Source organism: Heteronotia binoei, chromosome 7 (assembly GCF_032191835.1).
Source record: "Heteronotia binoei isolate CCM8104 ecotype False Entrance Well chromosome 7, APGP_CSIRO_Hbin_v1, whole genome shotgun sequence".
NCBI classification, from domain to species: domain Eukaryota; kingdom Metazoa; phylum Chordata; class Lepidosauria; order Squamata; family Gekkonidae; genus Heteronotia; species Heteronotia binoei.
This window is the reverse complement of record NC_083229.1, coordinates 82,006,515-82,028,961: the sequence shown is the minus strand read 5'-3', so window position 1 is coordinate 82,028,961 and position 22,447 is coordinate 82,006,515. Positions and strand designations below refer to the sequence as shown.

The following is a 22,447-nucleotide window of genomic DNA, read 5'->3' as shown; positions in this document are numbered from 1 at the left end:
TCCCTTTTTCCCTATGGCGCAATGTGGTCCCCATTCTTCCCTATGGACAGGTGTGCTTTCTCTATGGGCAGGCGTGTATAGTCTATAGGCAGGCGCTGTTCCGAGTTTTAGTACGTCCCATCTTAAAGGTGCCACTGGACTCAGACTTTGTTCTACGGCTTCAGGCCAACACGACTACCCACCTGAAGCTATTTATATATGAAGTTAAGAAGAAAACAAAATGCAAATTGAAAGTCCATGAAGTTTTATAATGTACAAGGTGATTCCCAGCAGTACAAAAGATGGCTTCGCAACTATAACTTTAGTAATCACCCCGTGCGCAGCGATCTAAACATATTTACGCAGACCTAAGCCTTATTTCTTCCACGACGCCTGCCAAGCAACTGCGAGTCAGAGCGCAACACCCAAGAGTCCTTTCCCGCCCCGCTGCGCTTGGCAGTCCTCGTGGCTCCTCCTCAGGCACCCGTTTTCTCCGCTTTCTTCCCACGCCAAACCCGCCCACGAGCCTTTCACGCCCCAATCAGCAGCAAGGCCAGCTCTTCCGGGCTGGAGCGAGGGCTCTGCGGCCTCTTCTCGGAGCCTCGGTCCCTGCAGCCATGGGCAGAGGCCGGATCACGAGGCTGACAGTCAGCGACGTCCGGTTTCCCACTTCTCTATCCCACCATGGCTCCGACGCTATGGTAAGCGCGCCCTCCGAGCCATGGCCACTCCGGCCGCCGCCACTTTGTGAGCGATGCCTGTGAGGACTTCGAGCAGTAGGTCCGGTGCAGGGAGACACAGAGGTGCTGCAACAGATCTTTCAGCATTGAGATAAAACCTAGACTTGGCCAAGTGAATTGGGGCAGCCTCAAGTTATTATCTAATCCTTTCAAGCTCCCTGTCCAAGATAAAGGCGCGATGAAGATGTATCTCTAACACTTAATTGGGTTGAGGGTATCCGAGGATGTATTCACATGTTAGGTGTTTTTCACGCTAGTAGTTTTGACATGATAATGGGAGAACTCCTCCCCTCCTGTCACCACCACATTATAGGCAGTTTTGGATATGTAGCTGATCTTGTGATATATTGGACCTCTGTGAGTCTGGGGGTGTTTCTGTCCTTTCTTTTAGCATCCTGACCCAGATTATTCAGCAGCTTATGTTGTCATAGAAACCGATGCTCCTGATGGACTGAAAGGTTATGGATTAACATTTACACTGGGTAAAGGCACTGAAGTGGGTAAGTTGTTCTTCTGTCCCTAATTTAAACGAGACCTAAATCACCATGAGAACTTGAGTCCAATGCTTGGAAAAGGTAGCTCTAAGATGAGCTGCCGTAGGAACAGGCTGAAAAAAGAGGAGTATTCTTGACCTTGGTACAAATAGTGACCTATTGCAGTTGCTGTTTTCAAAACCATGGAGAAGGGGCAGCATGTTCATCTCTCTGGTCCTGGGTTAAGTTTCCCAAGTGCAGTAGGTCAGCAGCCTCAAGGACTGTGGCTCAGTGACAGAGCACAAGCTGGGCATGCAGATTCAGAACATGGCTTCTCCTGCTAAAGGATGTCAGGCAGCAGGGCTAGGAAGGGCTGGAAGACTGAGGATCCATGGGGATAATTCCAGTAATCTGAATTAGTATAAGAAAGCTTCATGTGCTTGCAGGTCCCTTGTTTTGCTGCTGTTGCTTCTGTTGTGTTACATGGAGATTTTCAAGACTGGTGTACATGACGGTTTCTGCTGCCAGAAAGTGTTTTAACCACAGTGGTACCATCTAAGGGATGTAATATTTAAAAGCCTTGTACATCAACCCAACATATGGTGGTGCTAGCAGTAACAAGTCCATGTAACATTAATTCAAAGTGCTTTGAAGTGCCTTGCCCATTTGCAGAGTGGCACCACTTTGCTGTTCAGTCGCCCAGTCGATTCTGACTCTGCGACCCCTTGGACCAAGTCATGCCAGGCCCTCCTGTCTTCCATCATCCTCCAAAGTCTGCTCAAATTTGTGTTTGTTAAATCAGTAATGCTGTCCAGCCATCTCATCTTTTGCCGTCCCCTTCTTCTTTTGCCTTCTTTCTTTCCCAGCATCAGAATCTAGGCAAGTGCTTTTGTGGCTGTCTCCACCTGTTGGCTATAACTTTTAAATCATCCCTGTTTCTTTGGCCTTAATTTGGGGATTCAGTCGTTTAATACTTGAGTATTTGCTCACAGACTTTCTCAGCTCTTAGCACATTTAGCCTATGCCATTGCACAGCATGGTTAGAGCAGGAACACTTCACAGACCTGTAGGAGGTACTCACAAACACCACTAGTAAGACTCTGTGTTGTTGGTTTTAAATATGGGCTGTTGATGCTTTTGTAGAGAATCTGTACTTCTGTTTTATTTTGAGAAATATTTATCAACTTTTATTGAAGATCTGAATGACTGAGCTATATTCATCAATCCAACAATCTGCTTTACATTCCAAGGAGCAATTGGGAATCATGCTTTTTATTTAACTGTTAGTTAGGTGGTGGACCAGCAGAGCATGATCGACTGTGTCGATTGCTGCCATCAAGTATAACATTAGCAGCAGTGCCAACCCACCTCAATCCAGCTGTCTGCAGAGATCATCCACGAGGGAGGCCAGCATAGTCTTTGTCCCGTGATCGGGGTGGAAGTCACACAGGAAGGGGTCTAGTGCTGTGTCCTCACAGAAGCTCTGGAGCTGCTCAACTACCACTCTCTCAGCTACCTTGCCAGGGAACAAAAGATTCAAAACTGGATGGTAATTGGACAGATTGGAAGGTTTCAACAATGGCTTCTTCAAGAGCAGTATTACCATTGCCTCTTTTAAGCCCTCTGGATAGACCCCCAAATGAAGGGACAGGTTGATAATGTCCATTAGAGGGCCTTATTGACCTTATTTAAGCCTGCCTTTTTCATTGAGACTCATGATGTAAAACAAAGTAATCAAATAGCATGAAATATCTAATAAGCAAGGCAGGGTAATATATACCATATCTTTATCTCTGCCATTGGCTACAGTGGAAACATGTAGAACAGTGGATTAAATGTCCACTGTTAAATTAAAATCTTCATCTAAAACAATTCATTACCTTTGCTGTAATTTTTCTCAGAGATATTTGATCATCTGCTTTATTACATTTTTATCCCACTCTCCCTTGAAGGAGCTCAGGGTGCCAGACATTATTCTCACCTCCTAAAAACAGTGAAGCAGTAATCTGATAGACTGTGCCTCATCCAAGGTCACCCAGAGAATGATTTTGATGTTAGAGGGGTGATTTGAGCCTGGTTTTCCTTGTTTCTAATCAAATGCTCTAACCATTACATAACAGTAGTAGAAGAAGACAGAATATATTGGATTTATATTCTGCCCTCCACTCCGAATCTCAGAGTCTCAGAGCGGCTCACAATCTCCTTTATCTTCCTCTCACACAACAGACACCCTGTGAGATGGGCGGGGCTGAGAGGACTCTTACAGCAGCTGCCCTTTCAAGGACAACCTCTACCAGAGCTATGGCTGACCCAAGGCCATTCTAGCAGGTGCAAGTATAGGATTGGGGAATCAAACGCGATTCTCCCAGATAAGAGTCCACACACTTAACCACTACACCAAACTAGCCCTCTCATCTGCCTCTTCTGTAAAAGCTAGTCCTTTGACATAACTCATATAGTATGTAAAGTTGATGCAGACTTATCCAACAGTATCCATAAAGTGTCTGACAAGTGTGTGGAATGCAGTCTTACTAAACACAGTGGTGTGTTTTGCAGTTGTCTGTGCAGTCAACGCACTTTCCATCCATGTGGTTAATAAATACTTGAATGAAATCATCGGTAATTTTCGAGGATTCTACAGACAACTCACCAGTGATGGGCAACTCCGATGGGTAAGATATCATACAGCATCGCAGAATAAAGAGTAATGAATGAATGTAAAAGCTTTAACTGTATAATTAATTTTCTTCAGCTAACTGTCATACCATTGTAGGTAGATTCAGGTGGGGTAGCCATGTTGGTCTGAAGCAGCAGAACAACTTTGAGTCCAGTGGCACCTTTAAGACTGTATCACCTTTAAGGTCTTACCACTGGAAAGTATCCCTGACTCAAGCAGGAACAACAAGCTGCAGGGTACATTGTGGCAACCAAACATTTTGATATGGTTTGACTTCCTGTATTCCTGCACAAAGAAAATGTTCCCTTGCTCTTAGCCTTCTGTTTATTGACTCACAGAAGGCTTATCATGTGCAGATTTCAAAAAATATTTCTATGGATTCCTATGGAGGCATATTTTTATTTATTTACTTGGAAACATTTATATCCCATCTTGCCTCCTAAAAGCCCAAGACAGCAGTATCCTAAACATTAACATCTCTCATAATATTAAACCATACACACACACACATACAGAGCTAATACTTGCAAGAGAGAGAGATGCCATTGAATCTTCAAAAATAAAATCTTCTGGCACAAAAGGTCTCAACAGGTCTTCTGAAGAGCATCAGTGGTGGGATCTTTGAGATCTCCAGAGGGATCTCATTCCATACTAATGTAAAAAAAAAAAAGCATATGAAGGTTGGGAAAAATTAGGCATAGGTTGTGGCCAACTGTGCCAATCAGGGAAGGCATATTTTAATTGAAGGAGCATAACTGATAAACTGGGAGAGAGAATTCTTCAGATTTCTGGGCCCCAGATCATGGAGAGCTTTAATGGTAAGAAATGGCACCTTCGGCTGAGTCTGGAAGCAAATAAAGCCATTTTAAGATGACATATTTTGATGGCTGGAGCTCATTCTGGGTAACAGTAAAGCCATTTGCATTTTGAACTAGTTGAAGTGTTCCAGTTATCTTCAAGGGCAGTCCCGCATAATATGGATTATAGCAATTGATGCTTGTGAGAATTTAGCAGACTTCAGTGTGATGAGTGTCTGATCACCAAAATAAAACACTTTTTTTTTTTAACTTATTCACATGTCTGTTTCATCAACAGATTGGTCCAGAGAAAGGGGCTGTGCATTTGGCCACAGCTGCCATTCTGAATGCTATCTGGGACTTGTGGGCTAAACAGGAAGGAAAGGTAATGGTTTTAAACAAGTGGACAAGAAAGTCACCTTCTGTAGTGTTATGTTGTATGTCACAACTATTCTATGGCTTGGATCCATCACTTCCAATGGAGACATAAACAGACTTGACATAGTGTTGCTTGTGCAAGGTCTTATGCAACACCTAATGATAATTTCTTTCTTTCTATCCTGGAAAGATAGAAAAGAAGTTCTAGAAATCAAGTAATAACAGCCAGCCACACATACTTTCTCTGATGCAGCTCTCAGGAGCTGTGTTAAATATAACAACTTCTTCCAAAGGGCCCAGCCTGGCAGATCAAGGCAAGAAACCCGCAACCTGGCACCAGAGCAGCCTTGGCCCTCTTACTGAACCTATTCTTGTCTGAAGAAGTGACAAGTGTTCTCTAGTCAAATCTGTTCTGTATCAAAGAAAACTTTCACGCCATTTCAGACTAGTCCCTATCTTATCAGACCTAACAGGAGCTTGAAAGAAAGCAAAGGGAGAAAATAAGTACCTAACTGTATTCTGTTTATTGATCATAGTAACCGTTGTATGTGTTCACAGTTTCTTGAAAGATAACATCAGCATAAATTGTTTGTTTCTTTTTTAAAGCCTCTTTGGAAGCTGCTGGTTGACATGGTAAGGAAAAAAATTCTATTGATTTATTTTCCTGGTGTGCTACATTAAAAGCAACAATCTTAGTAGGCATGGAACCATGATTCAGCATTATGTGGTTAATGTAGTGCTTCTAAAAGTAAAAAGCTTTGTAGATTGCAGTTTATTGTAATATACTTGTGGCCTTCACGTCATGAATTGTCATGAGAAACTGCTTCTGTCTTGAACTACTGCCCATGGACGTCTGCAGAATTAGATGTAAGTTTACCTTCCTACCAATATTAAAAATTAATTTCTTTAAAGTGCAGTAATAAAGAGATGCCATCATCTTCAAGATTAAAGAGGTTTGAGGATTGATTGCAACTGCTTCTGCTCTTAAATTAGTTAGTATGTAATTTGTGATCTTTAAACATTTAAAGCTTTTACATTGTAGTCCTATACAGAACTACTCAAGCTGAAGAACATTAATTTCAATAGCCTGGTATAACTCTGCATAGGAATGCTGATAATGAAATGTAAAGAAAAAGCAAGTAATTTTGAGGGAGATGTTTTGGCCATCGAAAAGTGGTAAATACATATGAGGATACATAATAGCTGCTACATCTTGTATTTTACAACATGCACATTTTGGCATTGATTGAATTTCTTGATTTATCTAAAGTCTGTCTTGTAAAGCAACCTATCTTCAGCATAAAACCTTGCCATTCTACTTATTGGTGTAGCATATAGTTGCCTCCTGACACTGCATTCATTTCTCAGCGTACATTGTCTATAGTGGAGCACGAGATACACAGAATCAGGTTACAGTCAACTAATCTTTTTTTAGATCAAATGGGTAGCTGTGTTAGTACATCAGTAGCAATAGAAGACAGCAAGAGCTGAGTAGCACTTTAAAGTAACAAAATTTGTTGGCAGGGTATGAGTTTTTGTGAATCACTATTCAGAAGTGAGTGCCACAAATTTTGTTAGCCTTGAAGGTGCTACTGGACTCTTGCTCTTTTCTGTTCTTTTGTTCACTCCCAGTTTATGCATATGATTAACTTCCCCACTGATTAGAATTCAATTTTGCCAGTACCACCAGCAGGAAATTGCTACACAGCATCTGCATATTTTAATATTTATATGATGCTATCACAAAGAATAACATTTTCAAACTGGTCATCATATCTTGATTTCCTCAACTGCAGGGGTGGAATTCTAGTAGGAGCTCCTTTGCATATTAGGCCACACCCCCATGATGTTGCCCATCTTTCAAGAGCTTACAAGGCTCTTTGTTGTAAGCTCTTAGTGGATTGGCTACACTAAGGTCTGTGTAGCCTAATGTGAAAAGAAGTTCCTGCTAGAATTCCGCCCCTGCTCAACTGTAATGTGTCATCATCATTTGCAGAGTAAGACGTAATCTGACCTCCTACTCCAGCCATGCACAGTGATGAATATGCATGTGGCTAGTGGTTTCGGTTTATATCCCGCCCATTCCAAACAGATTCAGGGCGTCTAACAATCAGAATAAAACCAGCATCTCAGTTTCAGGTATAAAACAATAAGACATAAACAGTTTACAATTTCAAGCAAAGTATTGGTGCTGTACAGAATGTTAAAGCATAGGCGGCTCAGATTGTACTAGACCTTGCATTTATCTGTTGGTGGTCCTTCTGGTGGAATTGCCCAGCAGCATAAAAGAGGCAGCCTTCTTCCCTAGTTGTTATAGGCCTGTTTAAAAAGTTCAGTTTTACAAGCCCTGTGGAATCAGGAGACATCACACAGGGATCTTATAGCCTCAGGGAGAGCATTCCACAGCATTGGTGCTGCCACTGAGAAGGCCCTGACCCATGTAGAGCCTCCCTTTGTCTGGGCATGGACGGTAGATTTTGAGTTCCCGAACGCAGTGCTCTCTGGAGAACATATGGGGAAAGGCGGTCCCTTAGACAGACAGGTCCTTGGCCATATTGGGCTTTAAAGGTCAATACCAGCACTTTGAAATGGACTCAGTACACAATAGGCAGCCAGTGCAGCTCTTTCAACACTGGTTGCCCCCTTCTTATCAAAAGACACAGCCATTAAGTTCAGTGAGATCTGGTGAAGAACTGCATTGTAGTTGCAAATCAACACTGCCACATATGCAGTTCCAGTTCACCAAGGAACTGACACATGGAAATCTGCCTTTGAAAACAAATCTCATCTCTTGGATTGCATTGACTTACTTGGAATATTTATACTCTGCCTTTGTGTAATAACATGGAACTTGCAATATGAGATTAGAAATGAAGACAGAAAAAACTGTAGTAGAAACTAAAAATTCTGAACTAAAATTTACAAAATTATAACACAAAACTAAAAAAAAAATCTATGACCAGCAACTCCCAGAATAAAACCCCTTTTTTGAAAAAGCTATAGTAAAAGAGGTGTCAAATCTAGAAAACCCCTTTTTTGAAAAAGCTATAGTAAAAGAGGTGTCAAATCTAGAAAACTGGATTTAGGTGGAAGAGTTATTAATAAGTAATTTGGATTACTTTGTAAAGAGGTATTTTGTTAGTCAAGCTATAAATCTAACTTGTTTCTTCTTTTTCCAGGATCCTAAACAACTGTTATCTTGCATAGATTTCAGATACATTACTGATGCACTGACAGAGGAAGAAGCTTATGGTAAGTTATATTACAGGAACAAAACTAACTATTTCAGCCTAACTTATTGGTCTCTCCAAATAAGCAAGTTTGGAAGTATAACAATCAACTGTTTCCTTACTGTACGTTCACTTAGCTAAGTCTCTCTCTCTCGGCTTGACTTCGCGAACGAAGATTTAAGAAGGGTGCAGTAGTCCACGTCTGCTGCAGGCTCGCTGGTGGCTGACAAGACCAATGCGGGACAGGCAGATCCGGCCACAATGGCTGCAGGGAAAAGTCTGATTTGGGGTTGGTGCTGTAGCAGTGCGATTCTTCCTCAATTTCCTTTTGTCCTCAAGACCAGCTATGCGTGCGTTCTCAAAGGAAGAGACAGCCTGGTGGATGGTGTGCCTCCATGCTTTGCGATCTGAGGCTAGGTCAGACCACTGGTGATGGTTGATGCGACAGGTGCCAAGGGATTTCTTCAAGGAGTCCTTCTACCTCTTCTTTGGTGCCCCTCTATTTCGATGGCTGGTGGAAAGTTCGCCATACAGAGCAATCTTGGGAAGGCGGTGGTTTTCCCTCCTAGAAATATGCCCTGCCCAGCGCAGCTGCGTCTTCAACAGCAGTGCCTCGATGCTTGTAACCTCCGCCCTCTTGAGGACTTCAGTGTTGGTCACAAAGTCACTCCAGTGGATGTTGAGGATGGTGCAAAGGCAGCGCTGATGAAAGCGCTCAAGGAGTCGCAGGTGATGACGGTATAAAACCCACGATTCGGAGCCGTAGATGAGGGTTGTCATCACAACTGCTTTGTAAACATTGATCTTTGTGCCTTTTTTCAGATGCTTGTTGCTCCACACTCTTTTGTGCAGTCGGCCAAATGCACGGTTTGCCTTTGCCAGCCTGTTGTCAATCTCCTTGTCGATCTTGGCATCTGAGGAGACGATGTACCCCAGGTAGCTGAACTGCTGGACTGTCTTCAGAACTGATTCACCCACAGTGATGCAGGGAGGGTGATAATCTTCCTGGGGTGCAGGCTGGTGGAGAACTTCTGTCTTCTTCAGACTAACTTCTAGGCCGAATAGCTTGGCAGCCTCTGCAAAGCAGGACATCATATGCTGCAGAGCTGATACCGAGTGGGAGATGAGTACAGCATCATCAGCAAACAGTAGCTCTCGGATAAGTTTTTCCATTGTCTTGGAGTGAGCCTTTAGTCGCCTCAGGTTGAACAGGCTGCCATCAGTGCGATAGCGGATGTAGACACCATCGTCATCATCTAGATCTACTGCGGCTCTTTGAAGCATCATGCTAAAGAAGATCGTAAAGAGAGTTGGCACAAGAACGCAGCCTTGCTTTACACCTGTGCCTATTGGGAAGGGCTCCGAGAGGTCGTTGCAGTGTCTGACTTGGCCTCGCTGGTCTTCATGTAGCTGGATGATCATGCTGCGGAACCTTGGGGGACATCCTAAACGTTCCAAGATTTGTCACAGGCCTTTCCTGCTAACGGTATCGAAAGCTTTGTTAAGGTCGACAAAAGTCACATGGCTTACTGGGCCATGGCAGATGACCCCAAGGTGAAAGGGTGGAGCCGGTACCCGCGCACACTGTGCTTCACCATATGCCCTTCATTCCTCTGCGCAGGCCTGAAGGGCATATCCACATCCACAACCCACAACCCACCAGGTTGAAGAGATAAAATTACACTTTGGTTTAAGGTTGTAACTTCTCTTTTCACACAACTAGGAATACTTCAGAATGGCCTGGTGGGTGCTGCCGAAAAATGCTTTTGTCTCCGGGTCAGCATCAGGCGACCAATACCCTGAACCGCCTACATGCAGGATCGGGACTGCGGCTTCCAGTGGCATCTTCCACCTGCCGTTTCGCCCCTTGCCCATCGCTGCAGGACTTGGTGTGTTGTAGGTTGTGGATGTGGATATGCCCTTCAGGCCTGCGCAGAGGAATTTTTAGGTGAAGCACAGTGTGCACGGTACTGGCTCCACCCTTTCACCTTGGGGTCATCTGCCATGGCCCAGTAAGCCGGGACGCCGGCAGCGAGTCCTCCAGGTGGTAGGTGTTACATTAACGAGCTCTATCTGCCCGGATGTTAGAGTTTTCCTTCTCTTGGCTGGCGAGGTTGGTGAGCCCAGCCTGCCCATCCGGTTATACTGCCGGACATTCGGTCGCACCATGACGTGGCAAACTCTGTGAGAAACGGGGGGGACCAGCGGGAAGGTGTTGCCACGGATGCAGTAATGCAGGAGAGGCCATTGCAGTGACCATCTGCCAGGCATAGCCGGACAGTGACCACGCGGCATTCACTACACCAGGAAAGGTGTGTATTGCTATGTATGCGCTATGTATTGCGCATACACTTTCCCTGGGGGGGGGACAGGATACCCAAGAGGGAGCCCACCCCTCCCCCCCCACTTAACTAAGTAATTTTTGTACAACAGCCCTAGAGACTATCACCATATTGCAGATGACAGTTGGAGGGTGTGTGTGAAGGGGGCTAAAATTTTGAAACATAATGGCTTGCTGATGTCCAGTGAATTAATCACTAAGCTGAAGTTTGAACAGAGATATGTAGTTTGTAGCTCATACTCTTAATCTTAGTGCTCCAGCAACTCCAGTACCCACTGTCTAAGTATGTGTATGGTTAATGCAGTCCCATTCACTTCAAATATGCCCTGTACTACAATTTTGCTTTATAAAAAAACGAAGAGATAAAATTACACTTTGGTTTAAGGTTGTAACTTCTCTTTTCACACAACTAGGAATACTTCAGAATGGCCTGGTGGGGAAAAAAGAAAGAGGTAAGTAACAGCACTTCTGTGTAGAGTGTTAAGTTCTTAAATATGCCATGTACTACAATTTTGCTTTATAAAAAAACAAAGAGATAAAATTACTAGAAGACTCTTAGAAGAAATCCTAGAAGACTCTTCAGAACCTGAGAATGGAATTAGGTGGCTGACTTTCCACTTATGACACTCTGTGCGCTTCAGGACACAAATCTAGACATAAAGGCTTTTGGAAATCATACAGACCTCCTGGCTTCTTTGTTGATTAATTGGTTAGTTATTATCCTGCACATTTTTAAGGAGTTTAGGATGGTGTAAAAGGTCTCTTATCCCATTTTATCCACTCAACGGTCTTGTGGAGTCGGCCACACTAAGAGTGAGTAGGTGGCTCAAAGCGACAGGGTGGGGATTTAAACCTAGGTTTCCGTGGCTGTACTCCAGCACTCTACCACTACACTACCCTGGGAAAGCAGTGGTAAGTCACCCTGTGGCTGTCATTTGTTGTAAGGGACTTTCCTGACAGTTATTTTAGTATAGTTGTTATAGGGAATCCAGCTGTATTTTCCCAAAGTTGTTGTGAACAAATTGCATTTGACCTCTGGTGATATTTTGTATCTTTATAGAAGAACAAATGCTAAAACATGGCTACCCAGCTTATACTACATCATGTGCCTGGCTTGGCTATACAGACCAGCAACTAAAACAGGTTGGGCTTTTCCACAATCTTCTCATTTAGACCTCTCTTTTGATTTCAGCACAGAAACACTTAGCAAACATAACTGGTTTAGGCATTACCAAGTTCCATTTTAAATTAATGTTGCCAGATACTGCCTCATTTTGTGTGTGTGTTTCTGCGGCCCTGTGGCGCAGAGTGGTAAAGCAGCAGTACTGCAGTACTGTAGTCTGAACTCTCTGCTTACAACCTGAATTCAATTCTGGTGGAAGCTGGATTCAGGTAGCCAGCCCAAGGTTGACTCAGCCTTCCATCCTTCCAAGGTCAGTAAAATGAGTACCCAGCTTGCTGGGGGGAAAGTGTAAAAGACTGGGGAAGGCAATGGCAAACCACCCTGTAAAAAGTCTGCCGTGAAAACGTGAAAGCAACGTCAACCCAGAGTCAGAAACGACTTGCACAAGGGACCTTTCCTTTCTTTTCCTTCTGGGGCTAGTTTAGATATAACCATGGTAGTGGTGTATAGGTCAAAGCCTCGAATCAAGTCTATAAATTATCTACCTTCCTATAATACATGGATCTTCAGTCTAAACCAAAGGTGCAAATGCCTGCATAGGTAGATACCACTTGCATGATCCATCCACCCCCACCCCTTTCTTTTGTTTTTGCACTGGACAGGTCTCACGAAAGACTGAAATTGTGTAGTAATGTACATGTATAAATTATGTTTGATGTTCTGCATGAAGGAGGAGCACAAGCCCGAGGCTGGTTCTCATGATCTGCTGTACATGCAAACTATGTTGGGGTTGTGTGGATGGGCTGTTACTTCAAAGCAACAATAGCAAAGTCAAGAAAACCAAGAGATTTGGATCCTAATGATCTCAGCGTTCTGCTTGTGAAATGGAGTTTTCTTATATCTTTTTGACTACTGCAGCCCCCTTCACCTCCTCAAAAAACTGCTTTTGAAGGTCAGGGAGCTGTCAAAATGCTTCAGCAGTTGGAACTTGAGAATCAAGGGAAAACTGTGCACACTGAGCCTGCTCTGGCGGGGGAGGGCGGGATATAAATAAAATTTTACATTACCCTCCTTTATGTTAGGAAGTGCATTCTGCTAGAATGCTTGTAGTTCATGTCAGTAGATATTTTTAAAAATATATTTTGTATATAATTAAAGTATTCTCTACCACCTTCAATTTCTTAAGGCAGATCCCTATGCTCACAAAAAACCCTGCTGCTGAAGATTGAGGGACCATCAAGAACACCGTGGAATGCATCTGTGGGGAAGGGAGACTAAAGGAAAGAGGAATCAGCTGAAATGCACCCCACCCCTTCCCTTGCATGAGCTTTTGCTCTCTTCACAGAGATTGCCCCAAATGTACAAGGAGGGGATGGGGAGTGTTGCAATTTCTGCTCCATTTTTGTTATGTCGTGGGCTGGATCCCACTCTGAAGGTGTCTGACTTTCACTGGAGCCTTTTATGATATTCATTGCTGCACTGGAAAGGGTTTTCTTTTTTTACAACTTCATTGCATTATGGAAGGGTTAAACCCAATCCATTATTCATCTACAAAACATGGTGCTACACAAAATAGAATGCTTAACAGCTTAATAAATAAATTTTGATCAAATGTCTGCTTGTGCTTACTATATATTTGTATAACTGTTGTAACTTTCTTGGCAGCTGTGTACTGAAGCTCTGAAGGATGGATGGACCAGGTATAAACCAGCTGTTGTACTACATTTAACTTCCTCAACATGAAGGAAATGCATGACGGGAAAGGCTGGGTTTGCAAGGAAAAATTAAAGCAAAAAGTGCTCTCAGGAGTAGGGCTACTGACCTGAATCTACCGTGAGTTGTACAACTGCTGCTGTATGTGCACATTCCACCAGGAAGAGGTTGTTCTCAGCTTTGCAACAGGGCCTCTCTTGAGGTAGAAAATAATCAATTGATTATTAAAGTCTTCTTGTTCCTTAAACAAGAAATCAGAAATATTGCTTCTTGTTTCCCATTGCATGTTGTACACTAGCATGCTTCTGTTCCTCAGGTTTTGAATGCAGCCAAGAACCTGGTTATGGATTGCCATTGCTGGATTAAAGCATGATGCTGCAATCCAGCACATAGCAATTCATGTTCATGTCACAGAGAGGTCAGTGGGATCTCTACATAGCATCATTTACCTTGAAATGTTTTCCTACCAACAACACCTTAAAATGAACCACATGTCTGCTAATAACAGATTAGTTTGCATCCTTTCTGGGACTTGAAAAAGATGTGTGTTACAAGCATCCTCTGTATCAAGATTGTAGAGCTACCACTGTCAAAACCTAAGAGCTGCTCCTTTCCTTATCTGATAAAGTGATACTACAAACTAGGCCCCACCTCCCGCAAGTAGTGTTCCCTCTAAGCTGAGTTAGCGTGCGCTAGCTCACAGATTTTTAGCGTCCAGCTCACGCATTTGTGTCTTAGCTCAGGAAGAATGACCCCAGAGCACACTAATTTATGCAGTAGCTCACAACTTTAATGCCAGTAGCTTATAACTTTAATGCCAGGAGCTCACAAAATAGAATTTTTGCTCACAAGACTCTGCAGCTTAGAGGGAACATTGCCCACCTGTCCCAGAGATCCTGACACTCGGGTCACTTGGTCTGCAGCATTCAAAGTCTTATTCAAAGCTGAAGTAGCAGCATTTCTTGTCACTACTGTCAGGTTTGGGGTAAGGAAGCAAGGGATTCCTTATGAAAGGGTTTCAGTAGAGAGGCTTAGAGGCTTCTAGAATGCAACATGTTCACTCTGTGGAGGAAGACAACCCCTGATGAGCATGACAAGGCCTGTAGCCCAGAGTGGGCCTCACCTTGAAAAAGGCTACATGCTCAATCTGAGCTGAGTCTATGTTAATTTATTGTTAGGTGGACATGTCCAAAATTCTACGAAAGCACACCCATCACTAATTCTTTTTTATGCTTTTACAAATGAGATTTTTAAAGGGATTAATGTTTGTTTAAAAATTATCATATATAGTGCTGTTCAGTCTCATGAAGGTAATTGCTTCTCTATTTAGGGATTGTCTGAGAGATAAATAAGGCACTGAGAACAGGCTGAAGAACTTTGTTGTACTTTTATACATATTTGCAAGTCAGCTGAGAGCCAGTACACCATATATCATTTAAATGACACATGATAGTCAGGTTAAAGTTCTTTATTTTGTAAGTATCTATATTACAGTTGTTGGGGGGATTTGGTGATTGCAGAAAGGAAACCATTGTTGTCTACCTTTTATACATTTTTTAGTAATTTATATGTTTTTATTGTAAATACATCTCTAGGTTCAAAGTGAAAGTTGGAGCAGATCTCCAGGATGACATTCGGAGATGTAAACTTGTTAGAGAAATGATTGGGCCTGAAAATATACTGGTATATATGTATATTAATCTTGTTGGAATTCTGAGTTTTTATATTGCATGTCTAGACAATGTCTGAAGTTCAGTCATTATAGGGTTAAATATGTTTACCAGTGTATATTGTTTAGCTGACAGGAAGGGATATCTGGCTCACTGCCAATGAGATAAGATCTAATGTGTAATTTTAATAGAAATGTGTGTTGTGTGTTATTGTCTATCATGTGAACATCAAAATCACCTATGTGTGGTTGGAGATGATGCTTTTTGAACTGGAAGTAAACCAGCCATCTCTCTTACCATATTATATACTGTCAAATCTGAAGGCATGACTTCCAATTTAGTGTCTACTATAATAGGTTTGGCTGCTGTATTTGCCAAATATCCTCAATATAAAATGTCCATTTCTCAAATAGTGACAAAGGCCCTTAAATTCAAGTTCTTTATAATAGGAATATAATGAAGTATTTTCTACATTTATGTTAGGCTCTCAATCAGGACTGTGTTGGAAATTGATTTTCTCTGCCTTTTGGGGAGTTACAAAGAGTGTAAATGTTTCTCTCATCAGTCAACTCTACATACTGCAATAGATTATTATAGATCTAACTTATTAGGAAGTATAGTTCACTGAACTGAGCGGGATGTTGTGTCCCAAATGGAACAGTTTTTGCTTGGAAAGTACAGTTCAAATCCATAAGCAATATGAGATTTCTTTGTGGTCTTATCTAAGCTTGTCAGATTTCCCTGAATTCAGTTAGATGTCATGTCCCAGGAAGAACCTTCAAAATTTGTTCTGAATTTTTGTTTAAGAAAATGTTGGTGGCATCTTCTTAGTTTTCCTGTTAGAGTCTGATTATGTTTAAACAGTGTGTTAAACATGTTTAAGCACAGACAGAAAAACCTGTGTCACTTTATATTACTTTGGAGATGACTCTGACATTTCTTTTCTAAGAACTGATAACCAGAACCTTTTTAGCCCTTGCTTCTTGCTACAGGGAGTCCTCACAGTTGAAATTATACATTATGGTCCCAGCCCTGAGCCTTTTCAGTTGCTTTTGGGCTTGCTGTGGTACAGTGTTCCTGAAAGGGTGAGGAGACAACTGCCCTCAGGACCTTCCTTTGAGGCTGCAAGACAGAACAGTTTAGAAGATCTTGTGGGGCAGCTTGAAGGTTTGCAGGATCCAACCCAATATAACCGTTGCTCATTTATTTATTACACGTCTACTGACTCTTTTGGAAGTTCATAGCAACTCAATTGTTTAGTTTCAGTTTAGTTTATTTATGATTTGTATTCTGCCCTTCCCACCAGGTGGCTCAGGGCGGCTCACAACACATGAGATCCGACATAACAATATTAAGTTTAGGCATTTACACAATTAAAAACATTTAAAATATAAAAACATTAAGACAAAGCAATTGTGGCTCCCAGGCATCTTCCAATCTAGGCAAGAACCATGCTGAGATCTGCATAACTTTGCATAATATGCTTGCTTTAGAATGTGCATCTTTGTTCCTTGAGGAGCCAGTTGGCCACATCTAGTATGCCAAGCACCTCTGATCATTCCATGAACTTTCCTTTTCATCCTTTGTTCCTCCTGGATCATCCAGGATTGCTGTATATCTTTGTGATGCACTGCAAATGCAATATTAAAAATAATCAGGGACTAATACTGAAATACCATTTCCTTATGTATGATAGTCGCTTTTTAACATACTCCAGGTATGCATGAATAGTCCCTTACAGAAACACAGCATGCTGACATCAGGAATCAAACATATGTGCAGTTGCATTGACTGACAGAGCAACACAGAGCTTCTGAACTCTTTCATTATTAGTTGTGGAAGATTTGCAGTTCCCAGTTAAAATGTTATGAAAGAATGTGACAACAATTGTGTGATTTAATGTGATCGGCATTTTTTCAGCCTTTATAACAAGCTAACGAGTCCTTTATATGTCACAACAAATTAGAGGCTTGGTTTACTAATATGTTTGATTCTTACAGTTGATTGCATTTTTCTTATTTTAATGGATCTTAGCAACTGTTGACTAACAGATGCTACATGATAAGATTGTTTAGCAACTCAGCAGGAAGATGCTAGACTGCCTCATAAGAGCTTGGCTTATATTCGTGATGCTTTCCATCTTTCTCAAATCAACATTGTGGTTGTTATAGCAATGCACTCAATAGAATCACAGAACAGATTCAATCTGTAACTATTCTCAGATGCTGGATGCTAACCAACGGTGGGAAGTGGAAGAAGCCATAGAGTGGGTTGCTAAACTAGCTGAATTCAAACCGCTATGGATCGAGGAACCAACTTCCCCTGATGATATTCTTGGGCATGCAACCATTTCTAAGGTTAGAGGACTTGTTTTTGTCTCAATATGATGGCAGAGTTGCTATACACTAAAGAAGTAGGATGATTTGTAGAGGGGGCGACCCTTAGAGAGCTCAAAGCTCAGGCCAAATGAGTTGTCAGAAATCATTAAAGTAGGTTTTCCACAGAATCCTGTCACATATGTGGCATGTATTCCATTAAATTTAAATGAATAACATATTTTTGAAGGCTTTAAATAAAAGCTGAAATACTGGTGTGTTCAAGCCAACTAGTAAAGACCCCAAAATATATGTGACTCATCCACTTTTTAATGTGCTTGGATTAAAAGTTCAAATTATATTAGAAGTATTACACCAGCCAAGGATTTGTCATCAAAACTTATTAGGACTCCAGTGGTCCCGTATGTAAGTGGTGGCCAGAGTCCAACATAGAATTCAGCACAGTTAAGCTTCAGTGATTTCATTGGGACTTTTGTGTGCATAAATAACTGGAGTTGGGATTCAAGTGTGTTCTTGATGGCAGCGCACACCCACTTATGTCACTGTTCACACCTAATTGATTAAGCAAAAAAAACCACAAACCCACCCTTCTAACACTTAATTAGTTTTCCTTTAGTTGTCTGCTAATCATGTAAGAGTCACAGAAACATAGTGTTTTGGCTTTCTGTAGTGAATGGCTGCATTGGGGAAAACTCAGTAAATTGTTCCCTTTTATGAACTTTCTTTCATTTTAGGCTTTGGCCCCACTAGGAATTGGTGTTGCAACAGGAGAACAAGTAAGTATATTTACCCTTTATTATTGAAAAAGATATTGGATTTATAGCCCGCCCTATACTCTGAATCTCAGAATCTCAAGAGTGGTCACAATCTCCTTTACCTCCCCCCCTCACAACAGATACCCTGTGAGGTAGGTGGGGCTGAGAGAGCTCTTACAGCAGCTGCCCTTTCAAGGACAACTCCTACGAGTGCTATGGCTGACCCAAGGCCATTCCAGCAGCTACAAGTAGAGGAGTGCGGAATCAAACCTGGTTCTCCCAGATAAGAGTCCACGCACTTAACACTATACCAAATTATAATTTGATGTTTTGGGAGCATCACAGTGACTATTCCTGAGATTATGGAATTAGTAATAATTTCAAACCTGCCCATCACATATCTTCTGCACGTACTTATTTGAACCATATTGGGAAATTTTGTTGAGATCAGCTCACTCGAGGACATGGCTTCTTTGTCAGTTCCACAGGAACATGCCTTGTGCCTTCATATTCTTTGCTACATGTACACAGTCCAAAAGAATCACCTTTGCATCATGTACCCTTTAACACACTGCATGCAACCAACAAGGTAGTCCATACCATCTTATGTTTTGTTGATGCTGTGATTATGCATTATGATCTTTGATGTCATATTGCACATGAGAATTGAAAAATCTTGAAGAATTGTGAGCTTGTTTTCTCTGTCTGCAGTGTCATAACAGAGTGATATTTAAGCAGCTTCTCCAGGCAAAGGCCTTGAGCTTTGTCCAAGTGGATAGCTGCAGGCTGGGAAGCATCAATGAAAACTTGTCTGTACTGCTGATGGCCAAGAAGTTTCAAAGTAAGGTTTAAGAATATTGCAGTATTGCTGAAAAGCCTCTCTCTTCTGGAGCAATCATGTTACATCATGACTTTGTGTATGTTACTTTATTTTATTCTAAGAATAAGTCCCATTGTGGGGGGAAATAACAATGGGCTCTAGAAAGAAGCTCTGGGCGAGTGTCCCCCCCACACCTGCTGTCTTCCCACCCAAGTGAAGGCATTCAGTCCCCCCTTCAACTGAAGGGGAGTTGATTTCTGCCATCTGGAGAGCAGTTTTAATTTTGAGTGATCTACAGCCCTCACCTGGAGATTGGCAGCAGTGGTTCCCCAGGAGGAAATGGCTGGTTTGGAGGGTGGAGTCTTTGGCATTGTACCTGTCTGATGTCCTACCCGTCTTCCAACCCACCCTGTCCAGGCTCCACCCCTCAAATCTCCAGGAATTTCCCAGTCCGGAGTTGGCAACTGTTACGTCACACTGGCTGTCAGGGGGGCTGCTGCTGAACATGAGCAAGCAACCAAGCCTAGTTAAGTCATGACAGCCAGGTGGCATCAAGTCATCCAGAGGTGCTGCCAGGCCTAGAGTAGCCTGAAGATCTCCTGGGATCATAACTGAACTCCAGACAACAGATCTCTCTCCTCATCCTGAAAAAAAGATCTGCTTTGAAGGGTGGTTTGTCCTTTTACTGACAGAAGTTGGTTGCCTAGCAACAGCATCTGGCTAGGGCAAGGGTAAGGGGAGGAGGAAGAGAGGAACTGACAGGAAAGGCAGCAGCCCTGACCTGTGAGGAAATGCTTCTAGTGCGGCCAGGCCTTGCTGCCTAGTCGCGTTATGGCAGTGGCAGCTCCCTGGCTATTTTTGCAGCTTTTTGCAGCTGTGTCTGCTGCGAGGCTGTCTGTGTTAGCTGTTGATGGGAAGGCAGAGGTCTTGCCGGCAACACTTTTTGTGGGACTGGTTGACAGGGCACAGAGACGTATCAAAGATGTGTCTGTCTCTGTATCAAAGATGTGTCTGTCTCTGAGGTAACACCGTTTTGGTGGTTTGTTCAACATTTCAGGTCTGCAGTAGGTAGGGCCAGGGGAGTCAGCCAATGGGAAGCCAGAAATGCTGAGTTAGCCGTGATGGTTAATTATTTGTCAAGTGCATGGAATGCACTCATAAGCCAATGGAAGAACTCCATTTGGCCACCACCATAGGGGAATTATAACGATGAGCTGATACAGCTGATATACATTGTAATTTGAGATATGGGGTTTTTCCAGCAATCTTTTTTAAAAAGAGAGATGAGATGCTTGAATAAGCACCAATGAGTAGCTATACATCCTGTTTGTTTGTTTTTATCATCAGTGAATATGTATCATGTTTTTCCTTTCAGTTCCTGTTTGTCCTCATGCTGGAGGAGTTGGACTTTGCGAGTTAGTACAACACTTGATAATATTTGACTACATTTCAATATCTGGTAGCCTTAAGAACAGGTTAGTAATGTCTCACTTTCTCCTATGTTGCAATGCAGTTCCTGTGATGGATGTAAGATTTTGATATTTATATGCCAGGTTTCTATTGTTTGATGAAAGCCAAATTTGCCTGTAACTAAATCCATTCTTATGCCCTATAAATTCTGGAAGCTTGTAGCAGGCAACTAGTGAGATATAAGAAAGCTCCATTTCACCTTGAACATACTATTTGTTTTCACCTATAGGATGTGTGAATACGTAGACCACCTACATGAACATTTCAAGAATCCTGTTGTAATCATGAATGCATCCTATTTACCACCCCAGGTATTGCTGACATGGACAACTACAGTCTTGTACTGACCATGGGCTTGTAACATAAGCTTTTCCTATGAACATCTTGTGGGGCTGAAGAAGGGGCAAAAAAAGAGGACCAATGTGTGTACAATTCTTGCTCTTGAGTTTATTTTAAAATATCAACCCCACAAATACAGTTCTCAAGAGCAATCAGAGGAGTTTCTATAGACTTTGGATCAGATTACTTTAAAGCACTGTTTTCTATTTTCCAAAACCACAATGTTTGGCCATTTCATATATATGGACTGAACTACTGAAGCTGAGGTTGTCGTTCAAAATTACTGTAGTGTTAAATTCTGCTTTGTTGCTAGCATCAATCAATACATCCAGCTTGTGATACAATATGAACCAAAAGGCAATGTTGATGCAGTATTTATATTTAGCGGAAACTGCTGCAGCTAGTTAATGGAAATCTATTTCCATCTCCTTCACCTTAAAGGTGGCTAAAACTCTAGGTCAGAACAGTGACAGACGATAGGGCTAGTATGCATCCTCAAGGCTCTCAAGGCTGCAATTGTAGCTTTAGGGTTGGACTGCGTGGTTAGCTTGGGCAATGTCATTCTGTTCTGTCCTTTGAAATTAACATAAAGCAGCATATAGCTGAGGTATGAAAGTTTACAATACATGATGGGCTAACCTAAAGTGACTTTTTCATTTTGGGGCCATTGCTATTGGCTTTGATACACTGTGGGGAAGGTTATGTAACTTCTAAGCATTCCCAGTTTGTTAATTTGGATTCTGAGTTTCATCACCTGTCTCTACAGGGTCAGGCGGTTGCTTTCTGAAAAAATGATACAGAACACAAAGGTTCATAAATGCTTTGGGGAAATTAACTTCAGTGCAAATATTGTTTCAACTTTTTAGGTATCTTTGCTCTTTCAATACATAAAATGGTTGTGAGAGCAGGCTCCAAGAACTACTGCAGAACAAAGTAGTCCTCTTAAAAGGGGAGAGATTTCTTGTCCTTTCTAATGTGGTTAAATACAAAATGTTTCTTCATTCATAAAAGGAAGCTGGATATTCCACTGAAATGAAAGAAGAATCGGTAAGGAAATACCAGTTTCCACAAGGAGAAGTCTGGCAGAAGTTCCTTTCTGAACATAAAATACAGCTGAAATAGACTTAACTGTGGCTGAAGATTAAACGCCCCAGAGCTGTTTTTGTTGTTGTTGCTGAACCACATGAAGATTTCAGACTTCAGTGAATGCTCTTATGTAAACTGGACGAATCTGTATTTAGCTGTGATGCATTTGAGCATTTTCTAGGATGTGCACATGTGCAAAATGAGGTAAAAATTCTTAAGTAGAATCAGAATAGTTGTTGCTGAACTACATGAAGATTTCAGATTCAAATGAGTGCACTTATGTAAGCTGGAGGAATCTTTCCAAAACCAAAATAGATCACAGTCCTAAATTATAGAATTTTTGATCAGTGCAAGAATAGGAGCCTTTTAGTACTTAAGCCAAAAGATGCATGATTCATCTCTCCTGGAGCTATTCCAGAAACTACAGGATTATATAATGAAGGATCTCATTTTTTTTCTGCCTGGTTTCTGTGTATGAAAGTTTCAAATAAACTAGCTGTATAACCAGGTGCTGAGCATT

The 22,447-nt window shown here is 42.0% G+C and overlaps 1 protein-coding gene across 4 annotated transcripts; it reads left to right on the top strand.

Moving 5' to 3' along the window:
- The first annotated feature begins 440 nt into the window (after positions 1-440).
- ENOSF1 (enolase superfamily member 1) lies at positions 441-22,434 on the top strand. Of its 4 annotated transcripts, XM_060243917.1 has the most exons (16): positions 441-680; positions 1,111-1,219; positions 3,749-3,864; positions 4,965-5,051; positions 5,651-5,677; positions 8,224-8,296; positions 11,029-11,067; positions 11,676-11,758; positions 13,404-13,438; positions 15,047-15,134; positions 17,344-17,478; positions 18,192-18,233; positions 18,924-19,053; positions 20,408-20,507; positions 20,732-20,813; positions 21,853-22,434. In XM_060243917.1, exons 1-16 carry the CDS (start codon positions 597-599, stop codon positions 21,961-21,963), a joined length of 1,341 nt encoding a protein of 446 aa, XP_060099900.1. In that variant the 5' UTR covers positions 441-596; the 3' UTR covers positions 21,964-22,434. The 4 variants fall into 4 exon arrangements, with proteins under 4 accessions (XP_060099900.1, XP_060099903.1, XP_060099901.1 ...); XM_060243920.1 differs by lacking the exon at positions 1,111-1,219 and having other exon boundaries at positions 590-680; XM_060243918.1 differs by lacking the exons at positions 1,111-1,219; positions 3,749-3,864 and having other exon boundaries at positions 590-680.
- Positions 22,435-22,447: the final 13 nt, after the last annotated feature.